A 21,064-nucleotide genomic window follows, 5' to 3' on the forward strand; every position below is an offset into this window, starting at 1 on the left:
TAGTTAATGCACTGTGAGTTAACAAGAACAAACAATGAACAACTTCATTATCATTAACTAACATGAATAAATACTGTAATAAATGTTTTGTTCATTCATTGTTCACATTAACTAACGTGAAGCGCATTTCCTCATAATATTTGTTCTCGAAAATAAGAGACAGGCATCTCAATGGATTTGCTAATATTACTGTGATGTTATTAGTTTGGGAAGTCTCACGTTCAACTTACCCTCTTTAGCAAAATACACAAAATACTTGGTGATCATCTCCTGGAAGTCGATATCAGCAGGTGACAGAGTCCCCAGCGCCATTTCGAGACCCCTGAAGAAGGCCAGGCTGTCCAGCAGATGAAAGGCGAAGCGGCTGGGGAAGGGAAGCCAGCTAGAGGGGTTTGCTTGTTTTGATGGAGTGTAAGTCACCAGATAACGGTACACTGGGCTCTTTAAAGCTCCTGGAACACATTCGAAATTATCCAAAAGTCATATTTTAAGGAACACTTTACTTTAAAAAATTGATTCATTTTACAACCCCCCCTTAAAGTTAAACAGTTGAGTTTTACCATTTTTCTATCAATTCAGTCGATCTTCGGGTTTAGTACTTTTAGCTTAGCTTAGCATAGACCATTGAATCGGATTAGACCATTAGCATCTTGCTCAGAAACGACTAAAGAGTTTCATTCATTTTCTTTTCAGCTTAGTCCCTTTATTTATCCGAAGTCGCCACAGTGGAATTAACCGCCAACTTATCCAGCATATGTTTTACGTAGCGGATGCCCTTCCAGTCACAACCCATCACTGGGACAGACTAAAGAGTATATGGTTTTCATATTTAAAGCTTGACTCTTCTTTAGTTTTACTGTGTATTAAGACTGACGGAAAATTAAAAGTAGGAACTATACTCTTATTCTAGCGTAATAATCAGGGGACTATACTGCTATGTAACCAAGAAGACATTTGGTAGAGAAGATTCAGAACTATTTTCAAGCATGGTGTAAAATTATTGCCACTACTGAGTGATATTAATGAATGCTGGGTTAGAACAGGGGTTAGGTAAAAGTTAGTTACATATAATTATGCATAATTCATTGTTACTATAGTAAGTGAATGGAATGTGTAACAATGTCATACATTAAATTAAATAAAACATTTTTATCGGTCTTAGTTCACAATGTAACTACAGAAGAGTCAAGCTTTAAATAGGACAATTATCTAAGCTCTTTGGCCATTTTTAGTGAGATGCTAATGGTCTAATCTGATTCATGCTAAGCTAAGCTAAAAGTACTAAATGGATTCACAAATTGTAAAACTCATCAGTTTGACTGTAGAGTTGAATTTGAGAATGTGAAAACACTAGAATGTGATTAATTTCATCCAAATGTCAACCTGGAAAATAAATTAAGTTTTTTATAAAATTAGCAAAACTATTTCTATGTTTTATTGTGTAGGCTTCTATTTCACCGTGCTGTAAAAATACTCAAAAATGTCTCTGTCAATGGTTTCAAACAATTATACACTCACCGGCTTCTTTATTAAGTACTCGTTAACGCAAATTTTCTAATCAGCCAATCACATGGCAGCAACTCAATGCATTTAGGTATGTAGACATGATCAAGACGATCTGCTGCAGTTCAAGCTGAGCATCAGAAGGGGGAAGAAAGGGGATTTAAGTGACTTTGAACGTGGCATGGCTGTTGGTCTGAGTATTTCAGAAACTTTCACGCACAACCATCTTTAGGGTTTACAGAGAATGGCCCGAAAAAGAAAAATATCCAGTGAGTGGCAGTTCTGTGGGCGCAAATGCCTTGCTGATGCCAGAAGTCAGAGGAGAATGGCCAGACTGTTTCCAGTTGATAGAAATGCAACAATAACTCAAATAACCACTCGTTACAACTAAAGTCTGCAGAAGAGCATCTTTGAACACACAACACGTCCAACCTTGAGACAGATGGGCTACAGCAGCAGAAGACCACACCGGGTGCCACTCCTGTCATCTAAGAACAGGAAACTGGGGCTACAATTCGCACAGGATCACCAAAACTAGACAATAGAAGATTGGAAAAATGTTGCCTGGTCTGAGTCTCGATTTATGCTGCAACATTTGGATGGTCGGGTCAGAATTTGGCTTCAACAACATAAAACTATAGATCCATCCTAGCTTGTTTCAATAGTTCTGGCTGGTAGTGGTGGTGTGGGAGATATTTTCTTTGCACACTTTGGGTCCATAAGTACCAATTGAGCATCATGTCAACACCACAGCCTACCTAAGAATTGCTGCTGACCATGACTATTCCTTTATGACCACAGTGTACTCATCCTCTGATGGCTACTTCCAGCAGGATAATGCGCCATGTCATAAAGCGTGAATCATCTCAGACTGGTTTCTTGAATATGACAATGAGTGCACTGTGCTCAAATGGCCTCCACAGTCACCAGACCTCAATTCAATAGAGCACCTTGAGATGTGGTGGAACAGGAGATTCCGACAGATCTGCAGCAACTGCGTGATGCTATCATGTCAATATGAACCAAAATCTCTGAGGAATATTTCCAGTACCTTGTTGAATCTATGTCATGAAGGATTAAGGCAGTTCTGAAGGCAAAAGGGAGTCCAACCAGGTGCTAGTAAGGTGTACCAAATAAAGTGGCCGGTGAGTGTATATTTGATTTAGCAAAGTCCTTATAAATGCAAGAATGTAAAATAAAATCAATCAATTTAGTTCTATAGTGAGCCAACTCTCATCATTTTGATTATCATTATTTGCTTTAGGTTGTGCAGTTTAATTCACAGAATTTCTACAAAAGTTTTTTGTACGCTGTAAACTAGCAAACGTTTTTTGGTCACATCCATGATGCATGTTTATTTTCTCTTATTCAAAATATAAAAAATATTTTCAGATTGATATTTTTCTGATGCCATAACTCTTATTATTAACATATACTTTCTATGTGAATTTATGTTTTGAGAATTTACTGCAAATGTCACATTTACAATGCTGGAATAGCTCAAAAACATGTTAACTGTTCCTTTTAAGGATAATGTACAGTCAGTCTTAAAGGGTCTTGCATCATCCTGGGGAAGTTTATTCTGCAATTATGACTGCTTACTCTACATTATCCTGCTTACACAGCTACTTATCATGAAATATTTACTGCAGCTCACGAATGATCAAATATTCAGAGTGCTGATAAAGCTTCCTGAATTGTGAAGTGAAAAATGGATCTGAACCTGCAGCTCTTTTAGCAAGGTCATTTCTGGGGCAGGAAGCTTTCATGTCGGAGACCATGGTGGTGAAGAGCCTTTCTGGACAGCGATCAGAGGTCGGACATGGAGCTGAGCTATTGTAGAGCTTCAGAGCCTGACTGGTCACGTTCTCTCCGAAAGGGCTCAGTTTACCTGAGTGAATGATCGACAGGTATGTGGTGAGGAAACACATTCACTTACTATATATATATATATATATATATATATATATATATGCATGTGTCTTATTAGTTGACATACTTTTAACAATCCATCGATAATCCTCCCAAATCCATGCTGAGATGTTTTTATATGGTGGCCTAGAGGAAAACACACAGATAAAGTCAAAATTATTCTTTTTCAAATATTTCCAAAGTGTAGTAAACTTTTTTTAAACAAAAATAAAAGTTTTATTAACTCATTTATGATGACCCCTTTTTTTGTCTTTACTGTAATGACAGTACATAATATTTTTCCAGGTAATTTGCAAGATGAGTGAATTCAGCCCTAAGAGCAATTTAAAGACGTAACTAGGTTAATTAGGGAAAGTAGGCAAGTTATTGGACTATATTTTGCATCTATCTATCTATCCATCCATCCATCCATCCATCCATCCATCCATCCATCCATCCATCCATCCATCCATCCATCCATCCATCCATCCATCCACATAAACATACATCCCACTTTCCATCTATCCATCAATTTTTCTACCTCACTTTCTCCCCATCCATTCATCCTTTTCCCTCCCTTCATCCATTATTTAATCCATTTATCCCTAATTTCATCTATCCATCATTCCATTCACCCACACAAACACCCATCAATCCATCCATATATATATATATATATCCATCCATCCCTCCACATGAACATCCATCCATCCATTCACATAAACATTTATCCATCCATCATTCCATTTATCCACATAAACATCCATCCATCATCTATCTATCCATCCACCCATCCACATAAACATCCATCCATTCATCATTTCATCCATACATCCACATAAACATACATCCATACATCCCATACATTTCACTTTCCATCTATCCATCAATCCTTCCACCTCTTTTTTTCCCCATCCATCCATATAAACATCAATCCATTAATTAATACATGTATCCCACATTTCATCCATCCATCTATCCATCCACCCATCCATCTATCCATCCACCCATACATCTATTCATCCACAAACATCCATCCATCCACCCATTCATCTATCCATCCACCCATCCATCTATCCATCCACCCATCCATCTATCCATCCACCCATACATCTATTCATCCACAAACATCCATCCATCCACCCATACATCTATCCATCCACATAAACATCCATCTAATACATCTATCCCTCCACATAAACATCCATTCATACACTCATACATCTATCCATCGACATAAATATCCATCCATCCACATAAATATTTATCCATCCATCATTCCATCCATCCATATAAACATTCATCCATCCATCCATACATCCAACCATACATCTATCCATCCACATAAACATCCATCCATCCATCCATCCATCCATCCATCCATCCACCTATACATCTATCGATCCATCTATCCATCCATCCATCCATCCATCCACATAAATATTTATCCATCCGTCATTCCATTCATCCACATAAACATCCATCCACCATCTATCTATCCATCCATCCATCCATCCATCCATCCACATAAACATCCACCCATACATCTATCCATCCGCATAAACATCCATCCATCCAGCCATCCACCTATACATCTATCCACATAAACATCCATCCATCCATCCATCCATCCATCCATCCACCCATACATCTATCCATCCACATAAACATCCATCCATACATCCACCCATACACCTATGTATCCACATGAGCATCCATCCATCCATTTATCCACCCATCCACATAAACATTTATTTACTGAATTCAAATCCAAATTCCTTTCATTCAACTTCAATCCAAATTACCATTCTCCATCCTGTCTGCCACATTATTTCCAAGTCATCAATTCGAACAGAACATGAAGATCATTTCTGCGTGGCACACTACTTTCCCTTTTTCATTTTACAACCCATAACTGAAACGTTTTCAGATTACCCAAAATCAGTCTCCTGTTCAGTTGTTCCGACCACAAACGGGACGTCATTAAAGGCGCCGCGCTTCTCCCAGGACTCAAATGGAGGCGCTTCCAGAACATGGCCATCAATTACTGCCACAGGGCCAACAAAAACACCTTTGACTGGAAGATCGACCAAGTCATCGGCCGCCCATGACGGATACTGCTGCCACGGGATTGCCTGAGTCAGATACAAATCACAGACATTAAGTCAAGCACAGACCCATTTCTGATGTATGACTACCATTTAGAGAAATTAAACTCCATCTTCAAATTGGGATTCATGGAGCGTTTGGTGAGAACTGGCAGGCGGTCGAGGTTTGATTATTTATTAAAGAGTGTTTACAGATGAAGAGGCTAACAGGTTGAGGCTGTTGTTAGTCAGGCTGTGGAAGGTTACAAGCTCAGCCATAAATTTCCTCACCTGAAGGACTTGAGCGATGTTTAGTCTTCTCAGGCAGAGGGCGTCCTTGCAGCCGGTTCTCCTCAGGAATTCTAAGTTGTCTTTTTCTGCTGACTCCAGGGAAGCGTTGTACACGTACGAGCCGCTCATGTCAATCGCACCATGAAAAAGTCCTTTGGCCAGTGGAGACATCATCAAGGTCCAAACCGAAGTTCCTCCTTGAGATCACAGAGCAAGAGAGATACTTAAAGGGATAGTTCACTCAGAACTAAGTCATCTTTTCATAAACATTCACTTTTCACTACTTTCTTCTGTTGAACACAAAAGAAGTTATTTTGAAAAATATGGCAAACTGGTAACCATTGACTTTTATACTATTTATTTTTCAATCTACAGAGGTCTATGATTACAGGGTTAAACCATTTTTCAAAAAATCTTTTGTGCTCAACAGTAAGTGGAAACCTATAAAGGTATGGAACCATTTGAGCGTGAGTAAATACAATTTTTTGGGAGAACTATCACTTTAATGCCCGATTCACATGGGGCGTCAGCGTCAACGCTTCCCATTCACTTTGAATGGGTGACATCAAGCGTTGTCAAGCTAAATTGTGGCTCTATCGGCGACGCTTCAGCTGCTTTGCTTCAGCTGCAAGTTGGGAATTTCTCGACTCTTCAGACGCCGACAGAAGCACTAGGCAATCAGATAATTTCTTGTCGACTTAGTCCCTTTATTAAACCAGGGTCGCCACAGCGGAATGAACCGCCAACTTATCCAGCAAGTTTTTACGCAGCGGATGCCCTTCCAGCCGCAACCCATCTCTGGGAAACATTCACATACACACTGTCTTACACTACAGACAATTTAGCCAACCCAATTCACCTGTACCGCATGTCTTTGGACTGTGGGGGAAACCAGAGCACCCGGAGGAAACCCATGCGAACGCAGGGAGAACATGCTAACTCCACACAGAAACGCCAACTGAGCCGAGGCTCGACCCAGCGACCTTCTTGCTGTGAGGCGACAGCACTACCTACTGCGCCACTGCTTCCCCGCAATCAGATCACTTTATGCAAATACACTACCTCAGAAAGTAGCCAGCTGCGGCCTAATTTCATTGGCTGACACTGCTATGAAGATTGCGTCAACCTCAACATCAGACACGCCCTCCATCAAGCGTTGACACTGAAGCCCTGCTTGAACTGGGCATACTACACATCTATAAAGCTAACCGTAGTGAAAAAGAATTCTTCTGTACTGTAAACTTTTTGATTTTCATAAAATGTTTTGGCCACTTTAATTTAAGGTACAATTCCTGCTACACTGTAAAACAATATCTGTTAATTAACAGTTTCCGTATTTTGTCATTCATACGTGTTTTCCGTTTATTTATGGTTGTGAATTGCATCATGGGATGTTGATCTCTGCTATGTCAACTTTTGATGTTGAAAAGTCAACTCTACACTTTAACAAAAAGACTTTTATTGACATTTTAGTAGATTGAAATAATGAATAATGAATAGAATACCAGACAATTCAGTTCATTACACAGGCTTTGTACTGTAATATACAACACCAACACAGACTATGTATCACTTTAAACTAATAAAATGTTAATAAAAGTAACTTTTTTCCAACATTAAAAGTTGTTGGAAGAAAGATCAAGATTCTAATACAATTCAGAAGCATAAATAAATAGTGAAAATCTTTTTTATAAAAACATAAATCACAAAATACTGCTTATTCACAGTTTTTACAGTGTATTAACAAATTATTAACATTACCTAGATATTGGTTTTTATTAGGGATGTAGAATAAATCATGCAGAATATAGACTTTATAAAAACAAATAAACAGCCAATATCTTTATAATAGGCAACTAATACGCCACTAGTAGTTAATAGTTAGAATTGGCACTAAAGTGTTACCAAAAGGAGCATTCAATAATTGCAACGTCATATTCTCAATAAAACCATATCAACATGTATAAGGAATTGTCATATTTGAATGTTTTTTATGGTATACAAATGTTTGAAAAGTCTTGACTACTGCAATGCCATTTCAAGTATCCAAATAAGTTTTGTTGTACCTGAACTTTGACCAAATATGGTCACCCTCCCCGGATCACCGCCGAAGTGATGGATATTTCGCTGGACCCACTGAAGTGCTTGGATCTGATCCATGAACCCATAATTCCCTTTGACAGAGAACAGAAACACACAGTAAGCAAAGTACTACTCAGAACATTCTTGTCTGGAAAAAACTGCAGGATGATGTTTAATGAATTTCAGTATAAAACAGCTGAGCTCCTGAAGAAATCCATTCATTTTCTGCATAAGGAAATGGATTTTTAATGATAAGCTTTAAATGTCCAACTGAGTCTGTAATCGATGACAAAAACTTTTGCTAAAGCTTGCAACGTTTTAATGTTTAATTAAATTTAAACATTAAACATTAAATTAAACAGTTGAATTCAGAGTGGAAAAACTGCTTTATCCATGACTCCGTAGAGAACGAATGGAAAAATACTTGCCGAACAAAAAAGTAGACGTTGTGCAAGTAAACCTCTCTCCCCTGGCTTCAAGAGTTGCACTAGCAACAGTCCTTAGAGGCTTCGATCTTTAGTGTGTTTGTTAGCATGATTGCCTACCATTCCATTAATGTTGTCATGGAGCGGTGAAAAAAAACATAATGGTTATACTGGTTCCATGCTCTGTATGGAAGTGAATTCTTGGGGGTGTGGCTTTAACAGAGGCCAGAACATACCCTGGATAAGACTGAGGCTAGCGTACACTAGCGTAATTTATTTTTAAATGTTTTACTCACTCTCACACACTGTCCTATAACTTGGTCCCTGATTAGGGGATGCCACAAAGGAATGAACCATCAATTATTCTAACTCTTGCGTTTTATGCGGTTGATACCCTTGCACCCGTAACCCAGTACTGGGAAGCAACTATACACTTTCTCATTCATACACACACTCATACACTGATGGGGCGTTTGGATCATCTTACTGACTCTGACCTTTGAGTCTCGTTCATCGAGATGAACAAATCTTTTTTTGAGTCATTAAGCTCATTTCGTTAAATTTGCCTTCCAAACGCATCTACAACTAGCCCAAACGTTGATCACACTACAAACAAGTCAGAACTAGAATGCTATAAGAAAGAGAAAATAAGCTTTCATCGTTTACTTGGGGTTTTGACTATGATTAGGTCAGCTCGCCTATTCTGACAGGTTCACGTGCGTTTACATGGACATCAGTAATTGAATTATTTGCCTTAATCTAATTAAGAGAATAATAAGATTAAGGCGTTTACTTGAGTTGCTTTTTGAGTGTTTCTTTCATGATCCTGTTTTACATGTTATAGCGCATAATTCGATTGACGTCATTGCGTCACCGCGCTATCCGCATTTCCTTCGGAGTTTCATGTAATTTCGGGTGTTTCATTTTTAATTTGTCGACTTTAACTGCAGTTTGGCACTTTCACTTTTCATTCACGAACATTTCATGCATGCCCTCCATTACCAATAAGATATTGGATGCAACTATGAACTGCTGGAAGAGTGTTGTTTTAATGTAAGTTCATACCGCATGCTGAATGGAAGAAAAAAAACACTCCGCATTTCACGATGCAGGTGTCTGTGGTCTGCACCGACTGGGTAAATGCAATGTGTCAAACAGCGCATGTGTGTGGACTATCCTGTCGCGAAAAGTCCTACATGACGGTAATAGTTTGATTACGCTGTTAATATTTCTGTAATGCACTTCAATAATGCGACTAAAATCGGCATACTCCACACGTCCTAATTCGATTTCTCTTAAGTTCGATAATGGCCTTAATCTGATTAAATTAATCAAAAATCAGTGTTTACATGGTTAACTCTTAATCAGAGTATTGTCTTAATCACATTAAAATCGAATTATTGGTGTCCATGTAAACGTAGTGACTCATAATAGTCTAACCAATGCACTCAATTTGAGCCGGAAAAACCCATGATTAGTTTGTCTTTTCAGTCTTTAGGTTTTTGAGCCGTTCATTCATCATGTGACAGCATGTAAAGAGATGACTCAAAGACTCGAGAAATTAACCGATCAAATCTTTTTCCGGCTCTGATTGCATATGATCAGCTTCTGTCTTTCATGTGAAGAACAAACAACTTAAACCGATAGAGGACTCGACAAAAATAACTAATCTTCCACCCGCATGCACAAATGTGTGTATGCGCGATTGAACGAATCACTCCCTGGACTAATCGTTCTCGAATCACATAATATATTTGTTTAAAATGAACAAATCGTTCAAGAACGACCCATCACTAATACATTATGGCCAATTTTTGTTTACCCAACTCACCTATTCCACATATCTTTGAACTAGCGCTGTCAAAAGTACATTGATCTCGTATTTAAAGGGGCCGTTGCAGCATTTCAGTTACATTCCAGTATAAAACAAGCTTTCTAGAGTGAAAATGTTGCGTACTTCAAGTTGCGTGTGCTGTGGCTTTGCTCCACTTAATTATCCAATGTGTTTATATGTCTGAAATATCCTGAAGCAGCAATACTGTTTTGTACTGTCACATGAGATTCCCGTTTTTTTAAAGATAAACATATATGACATTAATGCACATCAGGACTCGCCAGTAACTTATTTAATGCGTGTTCCTGTAAGAAAACATTGTAAATAATTGGAAATCCGGCGACCTCAATAATCAAACCCTTGGGAACAATTGTAGTCGGATTTCACACCTCTGTGTTCTCTGGACTTCTTCTTTCTTATTGCATGCAGCCGAACCACGTCATAGCTCATTATCATAAAGTTGACTTGATTTCATTTCTCCGCGACATCCACGGCGGCGAAGACGCACTGCGCTGCTCCTCGCTGCCTATCGCCGCCGGCTCACATTGAAAATGAATGACTTGCGGCTAGACGCTCTCGACGATTTCGGTGTGAACGTACGGTTAGCCGTTATGTGCGTCTCAAATCACATCACTGAAAAAATTATTCAAAGATGATTCCTTGGATTTACTCAATTTATTTACGTTAAGAGGTTGTAAACAATTTATTTGGGCTGAATTTAAACAAACAAATTAAGTTGAACATTACTAAACTTAATTTGTTTGTTTAAATTCATCACAAACAAATTGTTTGCAAAAGTTCTGCATGCAACACTTTTTTCAGTGTACTTGCGCACATATCTACACCATTTTTAGTATAAATAGTGTAAGTAGTGCGTTCACACTGAAAACTCTAACTCTAGTGCACTTTAATTACCCAGATGATGCACTCATTCAACCGGTAAAATGAAGTGTGGAATGATGGACACTTCACACACTCAATGACCGCTGCTTTGCTCACATAGCGGAAGGGGCGGAGCTATTGGGCGCACATGTTGGATTATTTATTTATCTTGGATTGTGAAAGCAAAATTCTCCTACGAGAGGGATTATAGTGGGTCCGTGTATCATCCGTTCATTTGATTATTCCTTTTATTACGGAAAACGAAACATCAGAAAAACGATGAATATTTCGTTTTTCTGTTTATTCTGTAGGCAGAAAAAAAGGGAAACTCATCTGTTATTCTGCTTATTAACTTAAAACGAAATATTAAAACAAACACAAAACCAAAACAAAACAATGAGTCAAAAAATGGTCCGTGTACGGTCCGTGTACGTTTTGTTCATTTGTTTTCCATTTTCAAACGGAATAAAGGAAATGGAGAAAATGGCCATTTTTCCGTTTTTCTTTTGCTCACGAGAAAACGAAAAAACGAGATTTTGGCTGGATTTTCATTTTTTGGTTTAGGGTAGAAAAACGGATAAACGACTTTAAAATTCATTTTACACATGTAGGCGGTGCTGAAACGCCCACTTTCCTCTAATTGGTTAACCAAATCTGCGCTCGTGACGTCACCCTCAAAATAAAAGCCTTACATAAAAGCCTATAATTATTATTATTATTATTATTATTATTATCAGTTACTAGTGTTTTTATTGTTTGGTGTGTTTTTTTTCTTTTTAATAGTTGTTAGCAGAACCAGAATAAGAACAATTTGGGCCCTGCTATAAAAACAAAGGGTACCATTTGTTTTCATTTATTTCTTCCTATTTATATTGTAATTATTTATTTGATAATTAATACTATTTTATTGCAAAGCCAAAGTAGGCCTGTCTTATTATTTTTTTTATTATTAAATTTGCTGTTATTGTAGGCTAGATGGCAGGCTTTAAATATTTTAAATAACATTTACTCATAACCTTACTAATTCGAGAGCCGAACCTAAAAAAAGTTTAAGTGCAATAAGCCTGTACAATAAAGGGAGCCGCAATGCATATTTCTAGCGTATTCTTTCACTCAACAATTATTGCTGGAATAATGAAATAAATTTCAAATTAACTAATTAAACACATTATAGTTGATAAAAAAAAATTGTGTCTAGTAGTTCCAACAAACAGATGAGCTCGCTACATGTGCGTTGCGCTAATAATTTGACAATTGATCTTCTTGAGAAAGTGCTACAGCTGGCCCTGCTATTTCACATATAAGGTTAGTGATACGTATTTTAAATTAGTATTGCACATTATTCATTCATTTTCTTGTCGGCTTAGTCCCTTTATTAATCTGGGGTCGCCACAGCAGAATGAACCGCCAACTTATTTAGCAAGTTTTTACCCAGCGGATGCCCTTCCAGCCACAACCCATCTCTGGGAAACATCCACACATACTAATACAGTACGGACAATTTAGCCTACCCAAATCACCTGTACCGCATGGCTTTGGACTGTGGGGAAAACCGGAGCACCCGGAGGAAACCCACGCGAACGCACTACACTGCTGAATTAGACACACAATCTCAAAAAAAACTTGATGCTTATTTACATTATCTAAAGTCATTTCTTACGAGGTAGGATATGTTGTTGTATTATGTATTTTCGTTTTAATATGCAAATAATTTTCTTTAATTTGTAATAGGCCTATTGTCCCTCATTGCATAAAATAACCAGCCTTTGTATTCAATATGTTTGTAAATTGTCCATCCAGTTTGACGCAAGCTAAACAACATTTTGGCCTGTTTTGCTTATTAAATGAGTGATTTTCACGGAGAAACAAATCATCCATCCACACAGTTTTGTATAGGACCTGTGTGAACAAAAATATACACTTCATCATAGCCTATAGGAAAATGTATCTGTTTAGAACCAATTTTGTGTTGTATAATTAAAAATATTAAAAATACAATAAAAAAAAAGGAATAACATTTGAAGTGCAATGCTTCAAAGATCCAATACGCTGCATGCAGAGCCAAAACAAAAACTGGTTTGTTTGTTTAATAAAATAATAATATGAAATTAAAGTGAAATAGTTCTATAACCTGTATTATAACTGTATAGTCGCCCTAGATGACAAATCATCCGTTGCGCCGGTCAGTTTCACCTTTAATCAAGAATGTGCCAGAACCAAATGAGAATATTTACAGATTACCTCGGAATAAGAACTCGGTCTGTAAGGGATGCAGAACACAGAAACTCGTTAAGAATGGAGATGCATGTTAGATGCTTTATATCCCTTTAGATATTGTAAATAAACAACAAGTTTTTATAAAGATTGTGTCATGTCTTTTCTTTGACGCACGCGCTGAACAGCCCCGAAAAGGCGCCTTTATTTAGCCTGTAGCCTAAATAATAGTTTAGATTTTATAACATATAATGTTCCATTACTTTAAATGTATAATGTTTTTTAATATTTATGGATTATATAAAATATATAGTTTATATAAATGCGCTCTGATCATTCAAGGATCATAATGCGTTGCATATTCTTCTTATTCTTCATTATGGCTTGATCCGTAAATTGTGTATTTTATAAACTGATCGTTTATAAGGACTAAGCTATTAATAACTGTAATTCCTTAAATGGAAAAGTCTTGATTAAAGAAAAAGAGAACTTAATTCGACATATGCATACAGTGCGCTTATTTCTGCGCGCATCGCGCGCTTTACCGAATTACCTTTTTTATTTTTTATGCACTATAAATGCATCTGGCAGCACCGAAAAGAGCAAATGCCAAGTTATTAGCGCAGCGCACAGACAGCTAGCTCGTCTAGTCTGAACCAGGGGTTTTCAAACTATTCATTGCACACCGATCCCATTGCATTTTATTTAGGATAAACCACTTATTTAAAATTATTTAATTAAAAGGTGCGTACTCTCCAATACACCATTGAATTATAGTGTCATAATATTTAATAATTATAATTAAGATAGACACCTGACCTCCATTTAATAAACAATTTATTTGCCATTCTCTGTTAATTTGAAGTTTAAAGTTTAAATCATTTATGTTAAACTTAAATTATTTAAAAACTTAAAAAGACTTAAATTTAGTCATTTAAGACATTTTAGGTCATAAGTTTACATAGCCTACATTGACCGTTGCATTTAGTAGGCCTATTCTGGTCTAAATAAGCTTTTTGCATCTTAGGTGTTTACACACACAAATTAAGCAGTTTATACGTACATTTAATGTTACTTTGAAATTACTTTTGATGCAATAAATAATTCTAAATAGTTGAAAGTGTTAACATATTCTTGAAATGTAGTTATTTTATAACTATGAAATTTATTACTAAACAAAGTGAATCATTATGAATTTGCCAAGAAATAATCCACTTTACCACTGTAAAGCAATGCCCCACACTCACTAGAACGCTAGAACCTGGACTGTTTGATATGTTCATGTATGTAAAAGAGAGAAAATAAGCAAGATGCGCAGTCTCATGCAGCCTTAGTGAAATATAGCGCGTCACAGCAATGAACTAAAAATAAAACCACCCTTGAAATGCTGGCGATCTTAATTTTTTCAGCCTACACTGACTGAGAATAATGTTGCACTATTTTATTAACAAATAATTAGAATGTTTTTTTTTTCCTTCAACACATTCATCATTACTTTTGCCTGTGCAAGTTTTTTGCGCGCGCTTGAGCGTGAAAGCATCTATTTTCAGGTGCAAGATGCCACTTTGGGTGGCACCAGCACACTCTGCCACACCTGTGGCTATGTCCCTGCTACAATAATAATAACAACAACAACAACAACGACAAAATAATAACAAAAAATAATAATAATAAGACAGGCCTACTTTGACGTTGCAATAAAAAAGTATTAATTATTAAATAAATATTTACAATAGGCTAAAGGCATATATTAAATTAAAATAGGAGAAAATCCAATAGAAACAAATGGTACCATTTATTATAGCCCCATGCAGGGCCCAATGTGTTCTTACAACCATTGAATAACTAAGTAAATAATAATAATAACAATACTAATAATAATAGGCCTAATAATAATAATAATAATAATAATAAATTATTATTTTATACAGAGTAGGCTATTATTTAGGCCTACAATAGCTCTGAAACAATCATGTAAACCAGGTGTTGCTCGGAAATGGCTTTCTTTGCTCAGCATCAGGTGCACAGCAGCAAGAAGCTTGGCAGTAAACTATGACCTTGTTTTAATGACAAATGTCTGAGAATACTGCTGATTTACGTTTTTATTTACTTTATACATACGCAATGACTGTAAGCCTGCTAACTGTGTGTGGTTCAAATGATAGAATATGTAAACTTAGTTAATATATAATTAAATAATAATAATTAAAAGCCTGCGTGTAAGGCTTTTATTTTGAGGGTGACGTCACGAGCGCAGATTTGGTTAACCAATTAGAGGAAAGTGGGCGTTTCAGCACCGCCTACATGTGTAAAATGAATTTTAAAGTCGTTTATCCGTTTTTCTACCCTAAACCAAAAAATGAAAATCCAGCCAAAATCTCGTTTTTTCGTTTTCTCGTGAGCAAAATAAAAACGGAAAAACGGCCGTTTTCTCCATTTCCTTTATTCCGTTTGAAAATGGAAAACAAATGAACAAAACGTACACGGACCGTACACGGACCATTTTTTGACTCATTGTTTCGTTTTGGTTTTGTGTTTGTTTTAATATTTCGTTTTAAGTTAATAAGCAGAATAACAGATGAGTTTCCGTTTTTTCTGCCTACAGAATAAACAGAAAAACGAAATATTCATCGTTTTTCTGATGTTTCGTTTTCCGTAATAAAAGGAATAATCAAATGAACGGATGATACACGGACCATAGTGCCTCCCAATGGTGAATGCGGATATACTTATTATTTGGCAGGTATTATTTGGTAGTTTGGACATTTATTTCACTAATTTGGCAACCGTAAAACGTAATCAGGGAAACGGTTTGAATTTTCGCTCAGTAAAATAACCATTAGTGTCCCATTTGGGACGACACTACATACATATACTATGCTGTTGAGTAGGGGTGTCACGATTTTGATTTTTAATCGAAATCGATCGAAATTTATGCTCAACTTTGATTATCGAATCAAAAAATAGAATCGTCGATGCTGCCACGCCCCCATGTCCACCCGTTGCAAATCCGCTCGCGAAAAATACACACTCAGGCCCTGATTACACTAATATGTCTTTGTTTTTAAATGGCATTTTAGAACGACAACGATCCACATCCACACTGGCATGTAGCATTTCTGAGCAGCCCTCCTTCCTCACTACCGCTGAAAACGCACATCACGTGACCACACACACTCATTCACACACAGACACAGACGCACACACATTGTGATGCGCTCGAGACAGCGGGTCAAGGTAGTCAGCAAATCAGTAGATTGCTTCCATCTTTTACTTTCACACAAGTACTTGGTTTCTGTTGGTTGTGCACCTTTTTTACCGACGCCATTATAACGACACAGATCACTGCCTATTCACGAGTCCCGCAGAAAAAAGTGATTAACAGGTGGTAATTATGTGTGTAACTTACCTTTATTCATTTACTGTATGATTTGTTTATAGGTAAAACAAAGACCATGTAAGTCAGGTAGTTTAAACGGTAGGCTACTAATAATTAATTAGTTATTAATTAATTATTCATAATCGAAAATCAAATCGAATCGTGACTTTAGAATTGAAAATGTAATCGAATCGAGGATTTGGAGGATCGTGACACCCTTACTGTTAAGCGTGTAAGTGCATAGTGTGCCACCTGGGACGCAGCTACTGTGTTTACGTGCTCAACAGAAATGACCATAAAGGTGCGAATGCAAACACAGATACATGGACACTGGAGCATTTCAAAGCCTTGTAGATCTGTCTTTGAGCTGACATATGAGCAAATTGCTAAGGGATCGACTGATCTACACGGCTTTGAACTGCTCCAGTGTTCATGTATCTGTGTTTGCATTTGCACCTTCACAGTCACGAATAGAGGTTGAAACCAGAAAGCACTGCTTCAACTCCTGCTTGGCGAGTTGAACCAGAAAGAGGGGTTACAACAAGGGGCACTAATGCACTCTATGACAAGATGGACAGCAGCCTTGAGTGAACTGTACAGGTATGCGGTCTTACCTGAGGAGTTGGTTGGAGAACCTTCCCTAAACATCTCCAAGGCCATAAAGCCAAACGCATTTAGCCTGTAATTCAGACTGACGTAAACCATCTGCGTACGTTCCGCCAGCTCTTCAGTGGGGGAGTAGCCTTTCTCCTGGCCACTCAGCATGTGGAGGTATCCTCCGTGGATCCAAACCATGACAGGCAGAGGTTTAGCGGGATGTAGACTCGGGGTCCAAACACTCAAATGCAGACAGTCCTCCTCTCCCATGACCTTCCCATCCTTTTGTAGGGGCTGCACCTGCGCGCAAATGCTACGGAAATGAGTGGCATCATACTTGCCCTCCCAACACTTTCCCGCATCCACTAAATTCTCCGGGGGTTTCCAACGAAGTTCATCCACTGGTGGTACAGCATATGGAATGCCTTTGAAAGAGTATGCCCCATCTTTCCACTGCCCATGCAGCCAACCGCACTCCGTCTGCACCTCTGCCACCCTTGGAGGTGAAGTCTTGGCCACATAAGCCAGGTATCCCGCAAGAGTGAGGAGAGCGATCACACCGCAGCCGATGAGAAACATGCACCTTCGGGATAACACCAGGAATGGACTGACGTAGTGCCGACGGACATACTGTATCTGTTCCTCTTCCTCATCCTGCACCAGATATCGATACTCCGTCCTTTCAGGGACCTCGTATACATCCTCATTCATTTTAAATATTCTGTGTGTGAAAGAGAGACAGATAGAAAGAGAAAGACAATGACTACAACTCAATTTTTGGGTCAACATTCAATAATTAAACATACAAAGATAGTATTTTAGTGCAATTCTCACTATTAACTACTGATGGCGTATTACCTGCCTATTATTGAGATATTGGCTGTTTATAATTAAATATAATTATTTATTCTGCATGAACATATTCTACGTCCCTAATTCATACCAAGAGTACCTGACAAAACTCTTGTCACCTATCCAGGTTTTAGGAACAACAATTAATAACTTGACTTCTGGTTGATCATTTGGTGTCAAAAGTGGCTTATATGAAAGGTAAATGCCTTTAGATAATGCTGATTTTACCAAAATAAAATATGATGCCTTGATTTTTAATTATTTCATTAGGACAGTAGGGTCTGACTTTGCTTAAACAATAGTCTTGTTACTTAACAGAAATAATGTACAGTATTGAATATAAAGTGATGGGGCAGTGGAGAAAGAATTAATATTGTGTCTGACTCCTATAGACCTGGGGGACTGGATCCATAGGTCTCTGTAATGACTCAAATAATTTATTAATAAAGTTGTCTGGACATAATAAAAGCATAATAGTTTTAATAACTCATTTCTAATAACTGATTTATTTTCTCTTTGTCATGATGACAGTAAATAATATTTGACTAGATATTTGTCAAGACACTTCTATACAGCTTAAAGTGACATTTAAAGGCCTAACTAGGTCAATTAGGTTAACTAGGCAGGTTAGGGTAATTAGGCAAGTTATTGTATTATTATGGTTTGTTGTTCTGCAGTGAAAAAATAGCTTAAAAGAGCTAATAATTTTGACCTCAAAATAGTATTTAAACAACTAAAAACTGCTTTTATTCTAGCCAAAAAAAAAAAAAAAAAGTTTTCTTCAGAAGAAAAAATATTACCAGACATACTGTGAAAATTTCCTTGATCTGATAAAAATCATTTGTAAAATATTTAAAAAAGAAAAATAAATTTAAAGGGGGGCTAATAATCCCAACATTTTATAGTGTCTATGTTAAACATTTTGTGTAGTTAATAAAATAGTAAAAGAAAAGGTAAAAGCAGCTAATACAAACCCTTAATCAATGTTAGTACATTTTGTTAATTAAGGATACTTAGTACTTCTTTGCATTAGACTGTAACAATGACACAAAGTAAGTTAACTGCATGTCTACACTTGTACTTTGTCATAGGTGTAAAACATGCAGAAATTTTCTTTGCAGCCAGTATCTATAATACATTGTCTTAACACGTAGTAACACATACAACTTAATCATGTGTTTTAATGCACTATGTACTCGTAATCAAGATAGTGATGAACATTAGAGTGTAAAACAATCTGTTATTCCTAGCAATAATACAGTATACATATGAAACATATCGTAATGTGCCATTCGTGTGGTTATATAAAAAGCCATAGCTAAAGACTTCACACACAGTTGCAGCTGTGTTTTGTTTGTGTGTGTGTGTGTGTGTGTGTGTGTGTGTGTGTGTGTGTGTGTGTGTGTGTGTGTGTGTGTGTGTGTGTGTGTGTGTGTGTGTGTCAGCATGAAGTGTGTTATGTCATGACAAACGCAGGATGAAGCGAATAATCAGCGGAAACCGCAAAATGACCCACCATGAAGCCACACTTTCCCATTTTATAAGAATTTAATTTCTCTATGAGGCAAAAGTTAAAACATGAAAGCAATAATAAACGTAGTATGTACGCAAAAGAGTGAGAAACTATGTTGTAACTAACGTGGTTTGTTAAAGAACTAATTTTAAGCACAGATTTAACCTCGTGAAACCCCTTTAACTTAGTACACCAAACATATGGAAATGTACTCGACACATAGTTCAAATGTGTAATAAATGATAATATAAGTGCTAAATCTACCAGAAAAAGTTTTAACGTCCATACAAAGTTATAGGAACAGCGCAACGACGACGCAAGGAGACATTTTAACTATTTACTCATATACTATACATACATATAATCATATATTTTTACTTAGAAGTTTTAGTTTAATGGTTAGAGTATAAAAATATTACAAAATGACGCTTGTATATACTTACTATGACATTAGAGCCCGTGCAGGCACGTACTGTTTTTTGGGATACACATACGCATTCACGAACAGACAACACAACCATTACGTACATTACGTATGTTCGTCTCCGCCCATCAACTGTAGTTTTACATGGCAGCTCCACCAAACGTGTTGTAAAAAAGTAGCCTATGCTACATACACAGCCAGATAAAAATAAAGGCAAGAGGGATTTACAAATTATATACAAGTGCTTTTCTTGCAACATTCTGTTACATAGAATATGTATGTTAATAGTTTAAAATATCATTCAACAACAGACAGACAGACAGACAGACAGACAGACAGACAGACAGACAGACAGACAGATAGATAGATAGATAGATAGATAGATAGATAGATAGATAGATAGATAGATAGATAGATAGATAGATAGATAGAAATAAATAAATTAACAAATGTTTGGACAGTCAGACAGATATATAGATAGACAGACAGATTCAGAAATTAATATATACCTGCACCTGACAAAACCTGCGTGTTACTTTACACATATTCATTTGTGTCAATAAAATAATTTATAAGGGGCATCTCAAAACAAATTCCTGTTATCAGAAAATCAATTCTAGGCGTGATTAACAAACTTAACTCAACAACAACTACAAACTAACTCATTTCCATATTAAATACACAATACTTCTTTTTAAAATGTATTTGGAATATAAGTATATTATAACTATATTTTAAATAAAAGGTAATAAAATGTGTTAAATAAAGTAAACAAATAGGCTGAAATGACTGATCCACTTAGGTGTTGCAGTTGGATATGCGTTTTATCCAAGATACAGAAAATGATAAAAATACTGTAAATGGATACAATAACAGATAGATATAACAGACGGACGGATAGATCGGATAGATAGACAGACAGACAGACAGATAGAAATAAATAGATTTATAATAAATTAGTATTGATATGTAATTAGAACTGTAAAGCTTAACTTTTAGATATTAGATATTAGAAAAATCAAATCTGTTGGAGACGTCCAATAGATTGGTACCGAAAAAAGGGGGTGATC

The 21,064-nt window shown here is 36.8% G+C and overlaps 1 protein-coding gene across 2 annotated transcripts in view; it reads right to left on the reverse strand.

Moving 5' to 3' along the window:
* The window catches only part of si:ch211-71n6.4, a 29,107-nt gene extending 9,035 nt beyond the window's left edge, over positions 1–20,072 (reverse strand). The window contains exons 1-8 of one of the 2 annotated variants that reach the window (XM_087293567.1): positions 20,014–20,072; positions 17,223–17,926; positions 7,859–7,966; positions 5,793–5,989; positions 5,350–5,549; positions 3,503–3,561; positions 3,227–3,394; positions 231–452 (exon numbers count right to left, since the gene is read on the reverse strand). In XM_087293567.1, the coding sequence (XP_087149693.1) occupies positions 231–452; positions 3,227–3,394; positions 3,503–3,561; positions 5,350–5,549; positions 5,793–5,989; positions 7,859–7,966; positions 17,223–17,916 (1,648 nt within the window). In that variant the 5' untranslated portion in view covers positions 17,917–17,926; positions 20,014–20,072. Of the gene's footprint in view, positions 1–230; positions 453–3,226; positions 3,395–3,502; positions 3,562–4,289; positions 4,430–4,525; positions 5,550–5,792; positions 5,990–7,858; positions 7,967–17,222; positions 17,927–20,013 lie in introns of those variants that run through there. The other variant, XR_015515299.1, reaches the window with a different exon arrangement.
* Between the last annotated feature and the right edge of the window lie 992 nt (positions 20,073–21,064).

Source organism: Danio rerio, chromosome 18 (assembly GCF_052040795.2).
Source record: "Danio rerio strain M-AB ecotype USA chromosome 18, GRCz13ab, whole genome shotgun sequence".
NCBI lineage: Eukaryota > Metazoa > Chordata > Actinopteri > Cypriniformes > Danionidae > Danio > Danio rerio.